Source organism: Pristiophorus japonicus, chromosome 17 (assembly GCF_044704955.1).
Source record: "Pristiophorus japonicus isolate sPriJap1 chromosome 17, sPriJap1.hap1, whole genome shotgun sequence".
Taxonomy (NCBI): Eukaryota; Metazoa; Chordata; class Chondrichthyes; family Pristiophoridae; genus Pristiophorus; species Pristiophorus japonicus.
In genome coordinates this window covers 114486234-114502271 of record NC_091993.1, presented here as the reverse complement: position 1 = coordinate 114502271, position 16038 = coordinate 114486234, and the positions used below count along the sequence as shown (strand labels likewise).

The 16038-nt window shown below is 42.0% G+C and overlaps 1 protein-coding gene across 3 annotated transcripts in view; it reads left to right on the top strand.

Moving 5' to 3' along the window:
- The window catches only part of LOC139227951 (plasma membrane calcium-transporting ATPase 1-like), a 262677-nt gene that overhangs the window by 227825 nt on the left and 18814 nt on the right, over positions 1-16038 (top strand). For all 3 annotated transcript variants that reach the window (XM_070859112.1, XM_070859111.1, XM_070859113.1), the window contains 3 exons: positions 1346-1452; positions 11449-11640; positions 13463-13676. In XM_070859112.1, the coding sequence (XP_070715213.1) occupies positions 1346-1452; positions 11449-11640; positions 13463-13676 (513 nt within the window). The remainder of the gene's footprint in view (positions 1-1345; positions 1453-11448; positions 11641-13462; positions 13677-16038) is intronic.

The following is a 16038-nucleotide window of genomic DNA, read 5'->3' as shown; positions in this document are numbered from 1 at the left end:
TGGACCTAATTTTGTACTACGCTTTATCCTATTGCCCACCAGAAGCAAAAATGAAACCTTTTTAGCTATCTATGTTTGTATTTATTTTATTTTTTTAAACTTGTATTGAGGTCAGTTCTTGAAGTATGACACGTTGTCAAGGTTAAAAAAAAATGGATATATCATGTTAGATTTTCATGCAGGTTATTCTCAAAGATTCCTCTTTGTGCATGGCAGATGAATAAAATACACCACATGAGACAGAATATAAGCGGTTTTAAGTTTAATTACCCAGTATTGGCTACTTCAATGTTACTAAATCCACCAAAGCTTAAATAGTAATTTGTACATGTTAATCAATCTTGCTGCGTGACAAGAGTAATTCCTATGAAGTGCTGTCTTGTGGGTCTGTTACACTGATGCAGTGAGTGTTGTTTCCTTAATGCTCAGAGGTTGATGGTGCACTCCCTGGAAGCAAGCTTTAATATATTTTTGATAGTGGAGCGGATCGGAATTGAGTGCCAAAGTTGTTATCTTGACTAATTTGGCCACAAGTGTCTTACAAACATGGTCTAAAAATATATTTTAATAGTTTAATATTTGCATTAGCCGAGACATGATGGGAGCCTTTTGGTAATATTGACTGAGGTTTTCATTAGCCTGGTCTCTGTACAGCTCTTTGCCAAGTGGCACAGCTTCTCATGGTGCCAAACCCAAGTAATTACATTGGACATTCCTTGTCTAATTCAATGGAAAGAGATCAACAGTTGTGGCTAGAGATGAGTAAATTTGGCAGCATGGAGCAGAAACAATGGGATTGTTCTGGATTTCAACCCCAATGTGAGAAGTGGAGTTATAAACCTATTGAATCAAAGCAAATGTTCAATCTTGAGTTCCTGATTTTCACTAAATTGTGAATTGACAAAATTATATACGTACAAGAAAAACTGTGAAGCTAGAAATTTCTATAAAAATGTTTAAAATGTCCATCTACCTTTGTACTTTGAGCATAATTTAAACATAATATATATAAAGCAATTACTGAAAAGGTGTTAATGGCAGGAATGCTGCATTATTTAATGGACCGTGATATTACATAGATGCTTTTGCTCGTTATAGGTAAAATAATGAAGGAAATGTAACAAATACAAAAAACTCCTGCTGTCCAAAAGAATTCCAAGAATATTTCCCAATTAAGAATTGTGCATCGTCAGATCATCATAAAGCAATTATAGAATCATAAAAATTTATGGCACAGAAGGAGGCCATTTTGCCCATGTCTGTACTGGCTGAAAAAGAGCTATCCAGCCTAATCCCACTTTCCAGCTCTTGATCCGTAGTTCATTTGATCTTTTTGTTTAAACAGGTATTATTGACAGCATGATTGGAGAGATGCGGCAGGTGGTGGCTGTGACTGGAGATGGGACAAACGATGGCCCAGCATTGAAGAAGGCTGATGTCGGCTTTGCTATGGTACACTTTCATTATCCTCAATATATTGAGGAATCACTGAATTATAGTTGGTATCTATTCATTTATATGTTGTCAAAATTGTAAGTGTCAGCTGGGCTAGGTGGTAGCACTATTGCTTCTGATTCAGAAGGTTGTGGGTTCAAGCCCCACTCGAGGAATTTGAGCACATAATCTAGCTTGGCACATCAGTGCAGTCCTGAGGAATGCTGCATTATCGGAGTCTTTCAATTGAGACATTAAACTGAGGCCCTATTGGTCTGTTCAGGTGGACGCAAGATCCTCAAGTGGACATAAATGATCCCATGACACTATTCAACTTTTTCCAGACTCTAATTGGGTCCTAGTTGAAGACGGATTGCTCCAGTAAAGACCATTCATTGCTTGTAGAGCTGCCTTACATGGTTCAGGTCATGCATCTGGTGGAAGGAAAATGTTGCCAGTGCACACCATTTGCAAGGAACTTCCATGTACAGGTACAATGTCCGGAATCCAAGGAAGAGTCTGTGCTGGATTTGGGGTTTTTCCGGATTTCAGACAAGAAAATCAATAGTCTGGAATCCTCGACCGAATTTGTGCCGGCTTTCGGGTTTTGCCGGATTTCGGACTTCACTGCTCGCCGATTCCGCCGCCTGCTGATTCCTGCAGCCCCTCCAGTGCTGTATTTGTTTTTATCTGTTTCCTAGCTGCCCGATGTTGCCATCTTGGCTGCCTCAAAATGTCCGGTTCTTGGCGTTCCGGATTCTGAACGTGGTACCAGTACAAGCACCTCAGCATGGTCTGAATTCAGAATGTTGCAACCTAGGTGTGAATGAGCATCAGGGTCTGACTACTTTCCTTAAGCAGGAGACTGCAGCAGAGACCAAACTAACTATATAGATAGATATACATCTTTATATATCTCTTTTTTTAAGTTCTTGCCGACAAGTTTTAAAGCCTTTATGGGAAAGATTTGTTAGTTGTGAAAGCAAATTTTTCTAAATGCCTGGGAAAAAAAGTGGTCACCCATCCCCCAACCCAATTAGCAGATCATCGGTCAAGTGATGCTCCAATGGGAGAGATTTAATTCACAAGAACTCAAGAAATAGGAGCAGGAGTCGGCCATTTGACCCCTTGAGCCTGCTCTGCTATTTAATAAGATCATGGCTGATCTGAGTATGGACTCTGCTCCACTTCCCTACCCGCTCTCCCCATAACTCTTTATTCCCCACATCGCTCAAAAATCTGTATCTCCGCCTTAAATATATTCAATGACCCAGCCTCCGCAGCTCTCTGTGGCAGAGAATTCCATAGATTTACAACCCTCAAGAAATTCCTCCTCATCTCAGTTTTAAATGGGCAGCCCCTTATTCTAAGACTATGCCACCTAGTTTTAGTTTCCCGCATGAGTGGAAATACACTCTCTGCATCCATCTTGTCCAGCCCTCTCATTATCTAATATGTTTTGATAAGATCACCTCTCATTCTTCTGAACTCCAATGAGTATAGACTCAACCTATCTTCATAAATCAACCCCCTCATTTCCGGAGTCAACCTAGTGAACCTTCTCTGAACAGCCTCCAATGCAAGTATAGCCTTCCTTAAATATGGAGACAAACTGTACGCAGTACTCTCGGTATGGTCTCACCAATACCTTGTATAATTGTATCAGGACTTCTCTGCACGTATACTCTCCCCCTTACAATAAAGGTCAACATTCCATTTACCTTCCCGATTACTTGCTGTACCTGCATTCTAACTTTGTTTCATGTACAAGGACCCCCAGGTCCCTCTGTACTGAAGCACTTTGCAATTTTTCTTCTTAAATTATAATCTGCTTTTCTATTTTTCTGCCAAAGTGGATAACCTCACATTTTCCTACATTATACTCCATCTGCCAAATTTTTGCCCACTCACTTAGCCTGTCTATATCCCTTTGCAGATGTTTTGTGTCCTCCTCACAATTTGCTTTCCCACCCATCTTTGTATCATCAGCAAACTTGGCTACATTACACTCGGTCCCGTCATCCAAGTCATTAATATAGATTGTAAATAGTTGAGACTCTAGCACTGATCCCTGCGGCACCCACTAGTTACTGTTTGCCAACCGGAAAATGACCCGTTTATCCTGACTCTTTTCTGTTAGTTAGCCAATCTTCTATCCATGCTAATATATTACACCCTACCCTATGAACTTTTATCTTGTGCAGTAACCTTTTTAGGTGGCACCTTATCGAATGCCTTCTGGAAATCCAAATACACCACATCGACTGGTTCCCCCTTATCCACCCTGCTCGTTACATCCTCGAAGAACTCCAGCAAATTTGTCAAACATGATTTCCCTTTCATAAAACCACGCTAACTCTGCTTGATTGAATTATGCTTTTCCAAATGTCCTGCTACTGCTTCCTTAATAATGGACTCCAGCATTTTCCCAACGACAGATGTTAGGTCTATAGTTTCCTGCTTTCTATCTGCCTCCTTTTTTAAATAGGGGCGTTACATTTTCAGTTTTCTAATCCGCTGGGACCTCCCCAGAATCCAGGGAATTTTGATAGATTACAATCAATGCATCCACTATCCCTGCAGCCACTTCTTTAAGGACCTTAGGATGCAAGCCACCAGGTCCAGGGGATTGTCTGCTTTTAATCCCATTATTTTACTGAGTGATAGCGATTGTATAAATTTCCTCCCACCCTATGGCCCCTTGATTATCCCCTATTGGGATGTTTTTAGTGTCTTCTACTGTGAAGACCGATACAAAATATTTGTTTAAAGTCTCTGCCATTTACCTGTTCCCCATTATTAATTTCCCAGTCTCATCCTCTAGGGGACCAACTTTTACTTTAGCTACTCTTTTTTTTTCCTTTTTATATAGCTGTAGAAACTCTTACTAAGTGATTTTATATTTTGTGCTAGTTTACTTTCATAAATTATCTTTCCCCCTCTTTTTGTTCTTTGCTGGCTTTTAAAAGTTTCTCAATCCTCTGGCCTCCCACTAGACTTGGCCACATTGTGTGCCCTTGTTTTCAATTTGATACCATCCCTTATTTCCTTAGTTAGCCACGGATGATTATCCCTTCTCCTTAGTCTTTCCTTCTCATTGGGATATATTTTTGTTGAGAGTTATGATATATCTCCTTAAATATCATCAACCATCCCACTCTGTAATCTATTTTTGACTTTAGCCAACTCTGCCTTTATACCTTTTGTAGTCTGCTTTATTTAAGCTTAGGACACTGGTTAGAAATCCAACTTTCTCACCCTCCAACTGAATTTGAAATTCAACCATGTTATGGTCACTCATTCCTAGAGGATCCTTTACTAGGATATCATTTATTAATCCTGTCTCATTACACAGTACCAGATCTAAGAGAGCCTGCTCCCTGGTTGGTTCTGCAATGTACTGTTCCAAGAAACTATCCCGGATACACACTCTATGAACTCTTCCTCAAGGCTACCCTGGCCAATTTACTTTGTCCAATCAACGTGAAGGTTAAAATCTCCCATGAATATTGCTGTTCCTCTTTTTACAAGCCTCCATTATTTCTTGATTTATACTCCGTCCAACAGTGTAGCTATTGTTAGGGGGCCTATAGACTACGCCCACCAGTGACTTTTTCCCCTTATTATTCCTTATTTCCACCCAAACTGAGTCTTCATCTTGATCTTCTGAGCCAATATCGTTTCTCACTAATGCACTGCTCTCATCCTTTATTAACAGAGCTACCCCACCTCCTTTTCGTTTCTCAGTCCTTCTGATGGATTCATTGTTGGACTCCGCACCAGTATGTGGAGTTGTGTAGTAGTGCGGAGAGTCCAATCCATTGCTTTTGGACTAAAATGTTCATCCATAGCATGACAGTCGGGGAGCCACCCAACCGTCTGGTTGGTCATGAGAACTTCTAAGATGCAGACAGCAGAATTTCATAGTCATTGAATTCTCAAGAGTTGAACAAGTGCCAGGTCTGCATGATTTTACATTGGCTCTGAACATTAAAATTCAATCACATACTTGTCCCTAAAAGCATTGAAATGATTGTTGAAGCTGGCTTTTTTTTCCAAATACAACAGACACTGCCCTTTGCATTGCCTCTCTAGAGTGAACAGATCTTCACCTTTTCCCCCTCCTGCCAAAAAGAACTGGCCATAGATGCCCTTGTTTGACCAAGGTTGTAAAATGTTAACCGCAGTGTTGGAGTATTTCCAAGTTGAATATCAAAGGAATATTGTTCGCCAAGAACACATTATAATTACCTTGTATCCAGGGTATGTTGGGTTAGTTATTTGTCCCTTTTCCCTGACATTGAGAAAGCTTCTGAATTAAGTTGAACAGAATTACTTCGAGGATTCTTTGAAATTTGAAGTAATCTTGATATTGGGACAGGCTTTATGAATGTTTTTTACTTTTATATTCTCAATTCTTGTGCTCCAGTGGACTGCCAAAGGGAAAGACTACAAGAGATGCCCATTTGTCACCAGGCTGCTTGTTGTATTGCTGATATTATTCTATCTCGTATTAACTGAACATGCAGCGGATTGGTACAGAGCAAAACTGCGCAAAATATCCCATTTTTACCCAAAGTGTTACAATTTGACAGCATTACTTGAGGGCGATATTCAGATTTGCCTATTGTTCAATAGTGTCATCTACACGATTTAATTTGAGTTTAAAGCAATGCTCATGTGAATTGGGGTGAATTCCCTCGGTAAAAACTTTACTGATAACAATCTCTGCGGAAATTTGGGTAGAACGCAAATGAGAAGAAAATTCTCACATCTCCCTCACATTGTTGAAAAGAATGATTTGTGTGGTGGAATTTTCCCTGTTAATCCCCAAACAGATTGTTACTATAAGCCACTTGTATCATTTTTGTGAGGAATTTGATACCCCAAAGCTGTTGCTACTTTTGAGGTTATATTGGACCAAATTGGCTGCCCAGCTAAACTAAATTACTGGCTATAATCAGTATAGGAGTCTTGGGCTTAGAAATTCGAGTTATTTGCAGCTCCTGTTAACGCAAATGACTTTGCGACCGGGTGCAGCGTCGCCAATGACTCTCGCTAAATTCAGCTGGTGTCTGGTGGCGGCGGTAACCTGTAGCGACCCTCTGCGCTGGCGATGCTGACGTCATCTCAGTGTGCAGTGCCCCGTTGGCGCCCCGGACCCTAAATAGGTATCTACCCCTGAAGTTGTCCTGGGCAATGCCGTGGCAACTTGGCGGCCATCCGCTCGTGGATTGAAACTGAAAGGTGTGCTGCGATGTTTTTAAAAAAAAAAAAATTGTCCGATAATATTAAAAATAATAATTCAGCTGGTGCTTGAGTGCTGGGCTGTTGGCATGGCACCCTCACTCTCCGGTGGTACAGGTAGGACCCTTTTAATTGTTGCAGCGTATGCAGCTTGGGCTCCTCCCTTTAATTAAGTGGAGCCCCTCCTGCGCGGCCTGCTGCGCCTCGCTCGCGCCACGTCCATCTCACGTCAAAGGAAGTGATGCACTTTATTTTGCGCTCCACTTCCTTTCGGGGGCTGAAACCTCAATTTCTAGCGATAGGCGAGACTTCTGCGCCTTTACTCCCTTTATCGTTCAAAAATCTGTGTATCCACCTTAAATACGTTCAATGACCCAGCCTCCACAGCTCTGAGGTCGAGAATTCCAAAGATTCATGATCTTCTGTGAGAAGTTCCTCCTCATTTCCGTTTTAAATTGGCGACTCCTTATTCTGAAACTATTCTCCCACCGGGTGAAACGTCCTCTCTGCATCTACCCTGTCAAGCCCCTTCAGAATCTTGTATGTTTCAGTAAGATCACCCCTCATTCTTCTAACCTCCAATGAGTATAGCCTCAACCTGCTCAACCTTTCTTAAGACAACCCCTTCATCTCTGGAATCGACCTAGTGAACCTTCTCTGAGCTGCATCCAATGCAAGTATACCCTTCCTTAAATACAGAGACCAAAACTGTACACAGTACTCCAGGTGTGGTCTCACCAACACCCTGTACAGTTGTAGCAGGACTTTCCTATTTTTATACTCCAAAACCCTTGCAATAAAGGCCAACATTCCATTTGCCTTCCTAATTACTTGCTGTACCTGCATGCTGACTTTGTGTCCGTACAAGGACTCCCAGATCCCTTTTGAACCGCAACATTTCGTAATCTCTTTTTCCCCCCCCCCCCCCCCCCCCCCATTTAAATTATAATTTGCTTTTTTCTTTTTCCTTCCAAAGTGGATAACCTCCCATTTTTCCACATTATACTCCATTGCCAAATTTTTGCCCACTCACTGAGCCTATCTATATTCCTTTGCAGGTTCTTTGCATTCTCCTCACAACTTGCTTTCCCACCCATCTTTGTATCATCAGCAAATTTGGTGACTATACTCTGTCTCTTCATCCAAGTTATTAATATAGATTGTAAATAGTTGAGGCCCCAACACTGATCCCTGTGGCACCCCACTCATTACAGTTTGCCAACCTGAAAATGACCCATTTATCCTGCTCTTCCTGGCTTCAACTAAGAGTTTTTTGTTAAATCAAAGATTATTTTATTTAAAAAAAAAAATTACCTATGGTCAAGGGGCCTGTTGGGAATTTCTGAGCCCTGAATAGGCCTAATACCTGCTTATCCATAACTAACTTTACATGAGGCGTTGGGTCTCCTAATGTGTTATTCAGGGGACTAACTCCTGATATTGCCATTTGCCTAAAAAAAAAATGTGCCTTGCGAATTTAGCAGTGGGCTCCAACCAATGTCCCTGTAATTTTTTTTTGGGGGGGGGGAAATGTGCGGGCTCTTTAACTGGCTGTGCAGTCCATTCAATTTTTCGCAATGCACTGTTATTGCCATTGTAAAGCCGGTGAGTGGCTTGCGCGGGACCTCCAGACCGCTGCACGACCGCACAGCTTAATGGGAACATTGGGCACAGACCGCCCCAATGCTAATTCTGTTTTCTGCTGGAAAAACGGGCACCAGACAAAGCAATTTCTATCCCATTCGAGGCTGAATACGTTGCGCAAAACCGGTTTCCTAAAAGTAGCTTTTCTTAATTGTGATAATTCAGCCTGTAAATCCCAGTAATAGTTCTTTAAGGGATCAAATAAGTAAACTTTTTGCCACTGATCAGGGTTACAAGTTCAGTGCTTTTACTTGCGTTGGAGCTTCTGCTGATGTGATTGTGGCTCAGAGCTTAATGTAATTCAGCTGCAAGCTTGTGAACTGGCACTGGACTAATGGAGTTTCTGCCATTTAAGATTTATTCCCCCCCACCCCCTCATATTTGATGCACTACCAACAAGTGTCATTTTTGTTTTAGAAGAGGAGCCAAAGATTTTGTAAACCTCTATAGTTTAGTGGAATATTGGTCTGCAGAATGTATCTAATTGTGGTCGATGTTATTTGCCCATGTACATGTGGTGGAGGCACTTCAGGATACTTGAATGAGCATTGCCTGTACCATTTGAGTAAAATATAAGGAAAACCCACATTACAGAATGAATCTCTTTTTGCATATGCTCTCCTTTCCCCCCCCCCCCCCCCCCCCCCCCAAAAAAAAATGTTGGAGAAAAATACTGTGCCTGATGCTAATCGGTAGGTAATTTGACATGATTATAGATAGGAAGTACTAGTGGATCTTCTGTGGGGGGGGGTTTTCCCATGGAAAATTAGGGCGAAGAGAAGAGAAGTCGGGATGCCCAAGGAATAAGAATGGGGATCTGACTCTATTGTTGAAGTGCAGGTGTGACTGGCCCAGAATGTTGATGCTCAAATAAGCCACACATGACGTGCATAGGAAATGTAATATATTATAGATTAGCCTAGTAGAAGTTCACTTTGCATCTGAATATTATTTTGCTGGTGGCACAGCCAGGAATAATGTCGTCATTTCCAAAATCTAGAGCAATTTTTTTTAGTTTGAATAATGACTGACTAACAGCTTAGTGAGCTCTGTTAATGAGATGATCCATTAGCAAGGATTTTGTTTCTCCAAAATTCAACTTGTGTTGTACAATTTTAGATCAACCAAGGAGCACAAGATCTTAATTAGTACGAGTGGTAAATTTACCACTGAATTCAACTGCAGACCTCCACTTCTGTCACGTACTAATTAAGATCTTGCTCTATATCTGTGTTGGATACACAGTGAATTGATGGCAGGTGGCATATGCAAATCAAACCTCAAAATAGCAACTATTTTTACCTAGGTGTGTGCTCCAGAAACCCTTACCCAAGACTGACCAGTGAATCCAGTTATGTCCTGGAGGGCATTTTCTGGTTTCGTTTGTTCCTTTTTCTAGATAGGTGTAATGGGCCAATAAAACCTTGGTGTTTTGAAGTGTAAGCATTATTTTCCTTGTACTATATGATGAAATTTATGTTACAAATTAAATCGCTGCTACCCGGACTCGGTCCATTTATATTGCGCTTCACGTCTTGAGGTGATCTTCTCCCAGGCCTGTGTTAGTACAGCATTGAGCCAGCTGTCCGGGGCAAATGCAAGAAGAGCGTCGCCTTTACCACCACCTTCGTTTTCTCACACTCGTGTCCTCTAACTGACGCCTGTCTGATAGGTGGTATTGTGGGTGTGAATCCCTGTTGTAGTGCTTGTTCTAAATGTCTCCCAGACCATGTGATGTACTGTGCTGTGTGAACAAAACTTGTAATGTTTGTTTTCGTGAAAAAAAAATCAAGGCGCAGAATGGTGTTGCAGCGACGTCTATTCATCTCGCCCTTCATGTGCAATGCACAGAGCATTTCTTGTGATGACAGCACTGATGGCACTAATAGCTACCATTCCTATCATCATCATAGACAGTCCTTATTGAGGATGACTTGCTTCCATGCCAAAAAGGGAATGAGTTCACAGGTGTTTCAATGAAGGACCTAATATTCCAGGCCAAACTATATCCTGAAGGGTGCAAGTTTCCTGTGTGTGGATTTTTTTAAACGCGTGGTGGCCGTTGCACACCAGCCACCCCCACTGGCTTGACAGAGCTAGTCTTGGACCAGTGGCGAGGGTTAACCAAGACGACTGGAGACCAGCTCTGCTGCACGGGCCTAGTGCGCACACATCGCAGTGTGGGCTGGCCTGTGCTGCCCCTGGGCCCTCGCCTCTCCTGGGCCCCAAACTCGTGCCTCTCCTGGGCCTCGATCGTGTCGCTCCGCCACCGCTCCTGCTGTACCTGCCCACGCTCCAATCACCGACCTGGACCTTGATAACGTCCAATCCACTCGCCCTTTTGGCTGCCATCGCTCTCCTGCACCAGCTCGCGCTGTACCTTATGCCTCCATGCTGCTCCAGGCCGTGGCTCACTGCTCCTTTTAAGGCCCCGGCCTGCCACTATTCCTATCTGCCAAGCTGGAACAGAAGGAATTAAATATTGGGGATCACTGCCCCCTACTGGTGCTATACAAAGACTAATGATTTCTGATTTCAAAGAAGTTCAATTCATTTCTGTTTTCATTAAAATTGCGCTGACTGTCTTTTTTTTCTGGCATACGAGGAGTCATTTTCATGCTTCACACAGGGAGTCTCACCTGTCGGTAGTTAATATTAGAATTTAGAGTGCATGGCAGGCAAGGCTTCATGCCAGAAGAGTGAAGTTGCAAAATTGCTCTAATATGTGAAAGGAAAATTGAACTTGAACCCCACGGTTTAAAAAAAAATAATCGGTACCAATGCAGGTATTGTATCTCTAGTTGTACCATTAGAGAAGCCAACTTGGGCAGCCGCATTTAGTTCCATCACTTAGGTTTCTAATTTTACTTGTTCCTTTTATGTTTTCACAACCTCACCTGTTGTCTTTTTTCAATCATTTTATCTGGTCATTATCACATTGCTGTTTGTGGGATCTTGCTGTGCACAAAATTGGCTGCCGAGCTTCCGACAACGGTGACTACATTTTAAACGTACCTCATTAGCTGTAAAGCGCTTTGGAATGTCCCGCGGTCGTGAAGGGCACCATAAAAATGCAAGTCTTTTAGACTGGATCTCTGACCCATTTTTGCTTTAATCTTAAAGGGCATTGCAGGAACAGATGTGGCAAAGGAGGCGTCAGACATCATCCTGACGGACGATAACTTTACCAGTATCGTTAAGGCCGTGATGTGGGGCCGCAACGTGTACGACAGCATCTCCAAATTTCTGCAGTTCCAGCTAACAGTAAACGTGGTTGCAGTCACTGTTGCATTTACTGGTGCTTGTATCACCCAGGTATATCATTGTGGAGTTGTGCAGTTTTGAATGAGATGTACATCACCTTCCTTTTTTAATTCTTTTGTATGGCTATTTGGCTTTGCTGCATTTGCCCCTGTATTTAAGTGGGATGTTTGATGTACACTCTCTACGTGGTTACTGTTTTTTTTATCCCACTCTGTGCTTGGGTTTGATAATTCAGATCTTACCATTTTAGCATCATTGGGTTCTCCATAGATAGTCCCTAACTGCAGCTTATTTGCCACTTAACTGTAATGTCAATGTAGCAATCACATTGTTTGAAGTATTGTTGGAGGAGGATTGCATGGATCAGGAAAAAATCCTTTTTATAAAAGTAGCAGTGATTACTGATGCAATAATGGCACATAAGCCCCCTCAAGACCTTATTTGGAAGGAAGTCCTGACGTTTATGTCGGACAGAATTCACAATGTTATGGTGTAAATCTTTACACTTTTCATATTCAGAAACTGCAGTGTTTAAAATAAAAAATATTCATATGGACTGTAGACGAGCCATGTGTTGGGAAACTGAGTTGGCATGCTGGTACAGCAAGCAATTAGGAAGGCAAAAGGCATGTTGACCTTTTTTGCAAGGGGTTGGAGTACAAGAGTAAGGAAGTCTTATTACAATTGTACAGGGCTTTGGTGAGACCACACCTGGAGTATTATGCTCCATTTTGGTCTCCTTATCTGAGGAAGGACATACTTTCCTTGGAGGCAGTGGATTGATCCCTGAGAAGAGATTGAGTAGATTGGGCCTATACTCTGGAGTTTAGAAGAATGAGGTGTGCTCTTATTGAAATATATAAGATTCCGAGGGGGTTTGGCAGGGTAGATGCTGAGAGGTTGTTTCCCCTGGCTGGAGAGTCTAGAACTAGGGGGAATAGTTTTTGGATAAGGGGTCAGCCATTTAAGACTGTGGAGGAGGAATTTCTTCAGAGATGTGAATCTTTGGAATTCTCTATCCCAAAAGCCTGTGGATGCTGAACGTTGAGTATATTCAAGGCTGAGAGAGATTGATTTTTGGATTCTAGGCGAATCGAAGGTTATGGGAATCGGGCAGGAAAGTGGAGTTGAGGTCGAAGATCAGCGATGATCTTATTGAATGGCGGAGCAGGCTTGAGGGGCTGTATGGCCTACTACTCCTCCTAGTTCTTATGTAATTGACGAAGGTTCTACTGGTGATTGTAGTCCTGTTGGGATATCCACATAAGTTTGTCATGTGAGAACAGGGGTGGATTTTACTGTTCGAAATTCCACTGACGTTGCACTTTGTTGTGACATGGAGTTATGAGCAGGTTCCCTATGTAAGCCTCCATTTTGGTTAAGGGATAGACCAGATAAGCTCTGCAGGCAGCCACAGTCAGACTTGTAGCCAGTTCTAAAGCAATGCTTGTCTTCAGTCAAGAAATCATCATCATCATAGGCGGTCCCTTGAACGAGGATGACTTGCTTCCACATGAGTTCACAGATGTTTCAATGAAGGACCTGATATTCCAGTCCTGAATTCCAGTTGAAGGGGTGGAAGATGCCTGTGTGGATTTTTTTAACCTGTGGTGACCGTTGCACATCAGCCACCACACGTGCTTGACAGAGCTAGGCCTTTATTTAGTGGCAAGGGTTAACCAGGACGACTGGAGACCAGCTCTGCCAAGAGAGGGCAGGCAATAAATAGTAAAACTGGATAGGGAATTAAAGTGACTTCAGTGAATAAAATGTGGCCCATAATGTAACTCCTTTTGCATTTGTGAAACAAATTTTACTCCCAACCGCCAAAAAGGTGGTGGATTTAATTCTCTCTTTCTAAATTCCAAACCAGGACTCTCCACTGAAAGCTGTTCAGATGCTCTGGGTAAACCTGATCATGGACACATTTGCTTCCTTGGCTCTGGCAACTGAACCACCGACAGAATCTCTCCTGCTTCGCAAGCCTTACGGCAGGAATAAGCCACTGATCTCTCGGACAATGATGAAGAACATCCTGGGTCACGGAGTTTATCAGCTCACTATTATCTTTACACTTCTCTTTGCAGGTCTGTGGAGCCAATAGCACATTTTGGTTTCTTGTATTTCATTTCCACTACTGAACTTGAGTGAAGCAATTAACATGATGTCATGCATTTATCCTGGGGGGGAGGTGATTTATTTTTGATCACAAGGCAACTCTCTACAATGATAAAAACCCTAATATACACAGCTTCTCATTCAGTGTTGCCATTCCAAGCTGTTTACCGATTTGTAAGCAAAAATCAATTGCTGCTTTAAAAATTTAATTTAAAATCTTCGTTCGTGCTGTCTGCTGTTCTGACAGTGTGATAAAGCACTCTACAGCTACAGTATTTCAGTAGAAGCCGTTTAATTGTATAGTTTTCTCCAACTTCTAAATACGTGCTGCTCCCAGTGCCTGCGCAGCCAGATCGAACCTAATTTGTCAATGTACCCTCCCACAAGCAATGTGCAAATGGTACGTCTCCAGCAAAATGTAAATATATGTGAACTCCTGCGAAAATTAATTTTAAAGGCCATATTTCATCACTGCTGGAGAGACCACAGCCATTACTTAAACTTATAAATCAAATAAGCTAGGTATTTCCAGCATTGAAAATAAATTTAGAATGGCAATTGCATTGAGGCATATTGAGCATGCAATTATAATACCAAAATCAGCAATCTGGATGAGTATAACAGCAGACTGAAGGCCAGTGTCAGAAATTCTTTAACCTTTCTAATCAAGTAATAAAAATGGAAAGTAGATTAACCTCACTAAGGTATGTAGGAGCCTTGGCCATACCCCATGTTGGAGTACTGCGTTCAGTTTTGGGTTCTGAGCACAGGAAAGGTATATAGGCCTTGGAAGAGGTACAGTCCAGAATCACCAGGATTTTATACCAAGGCTTAAAGGGTTTAGTGCTTCATGATGTCACTTCTAAATGGCCGAGCTCTAATTTTAAGATAATAACCCCTTGTTCTGGATTCCCCTACCAGAGGAAATAGTTTCTGTGCACCTACCCTTAAAGGGCTTAAATTATGGAGACAGGCTGCATAAACTTGGCTTGTATTGCCTTGAATTTAGGAAGGTTGAGGGATGATCTAATCTAGCTCTTTAAAATGATAAAAGAATTTGATAGGGTAGGTGCACAGGAACTATTTCCTCTGGTAGGGGAATCCAGAACAAGGGGGCATTATCTTAAAATTAGAGCTACGCCATTTAGAAGTGACATCATGAAGCACTTTGTCACACAAAGCGTGGTGGAAATCTGGAATTCTCTCCCATAAGGTTGTGGATGGTGGATCAATTAAAATTTTCAAAACGGAAATTAATGGATTTTTGTTGGGTTAAAGGTATCGTGGGATATGGAACAAAATTGAGGTATGGATCAGCCAGGATCTAATTGAATGGCAGAACAGGCTCGAGAGGCTGAATGGCCTCCTTATTCCTATGTAGGTACAGATGGGGGAAATCATTTGAGCCTTCTAGTTCACCCTTCCATAGAAAACCAAGATCCCATTACAGCATCCAACTGGCTCTTGAAGTTTGTGCCTCCACTCCCCTAGCTGGGACATCATTCCCACTATTAAACACAGTGCTTAACTAACAACTTGCATTTATATAGCACCTTTTTAATGTAGTAAAACATTCCAAGGTGTTTCATAGGAGTATAATCAGACCAGAATTGATGGAGAGCCAAAGAAGGAGACACTAAGACAGGCAACCAAAAGCTTGGTCAAAGAGATAGGGTCTTAAAGGTGGAGAGATTTAGGGAAGGAATTCCAGAGCTTGGGGTCTTTCACCAGTTTGTGCCTGTGTCCCCTGCAATCATGGTTTATCTTGAAATAGCATTTCTATTCCACTTGGTGTCTTGCACGCCTTTCATTTGACTCCTTTTGAGGTGGTCGTGTTTTTCCACAAGGGATCAGTCTTGTGGCCCATCTCCATCCGAGGGCTTGGATGCATCCCTTGTTCCTCAGCGACAAGGACAAAGTGCAGACTGGCCAGAGCAATATACAGTCTCAGCATGTCGACCATATCGGTCTGTTTTGTTAATTACTGCTCCGTAATGATTGAAACTGGTCAATGTGGAGTTTACCATCCCTTATAAATCTTTCGATCTTCTTACCTACCTAATTCAGCATCATTCATTGAATTATTATAAGCGCACAGCTTTTTATCCATATGTAAGACATTGTCCTCAACTGTTGAGTTTCATAGGCAATAGTTTTACTCACTTGCAAATATTATCTAGGCCCTTCTGTAATTCTTTGGCTACTGAATTGGATTCCCCTGCTCCTTCCACCCACACCCCACCTCTTTCCAAGATTAATAATGTCTGCCAATTTGACCAATTTATATTGCATCTCTCTAGATCCACCAGTAGTGGCCCCAGCAATGATACC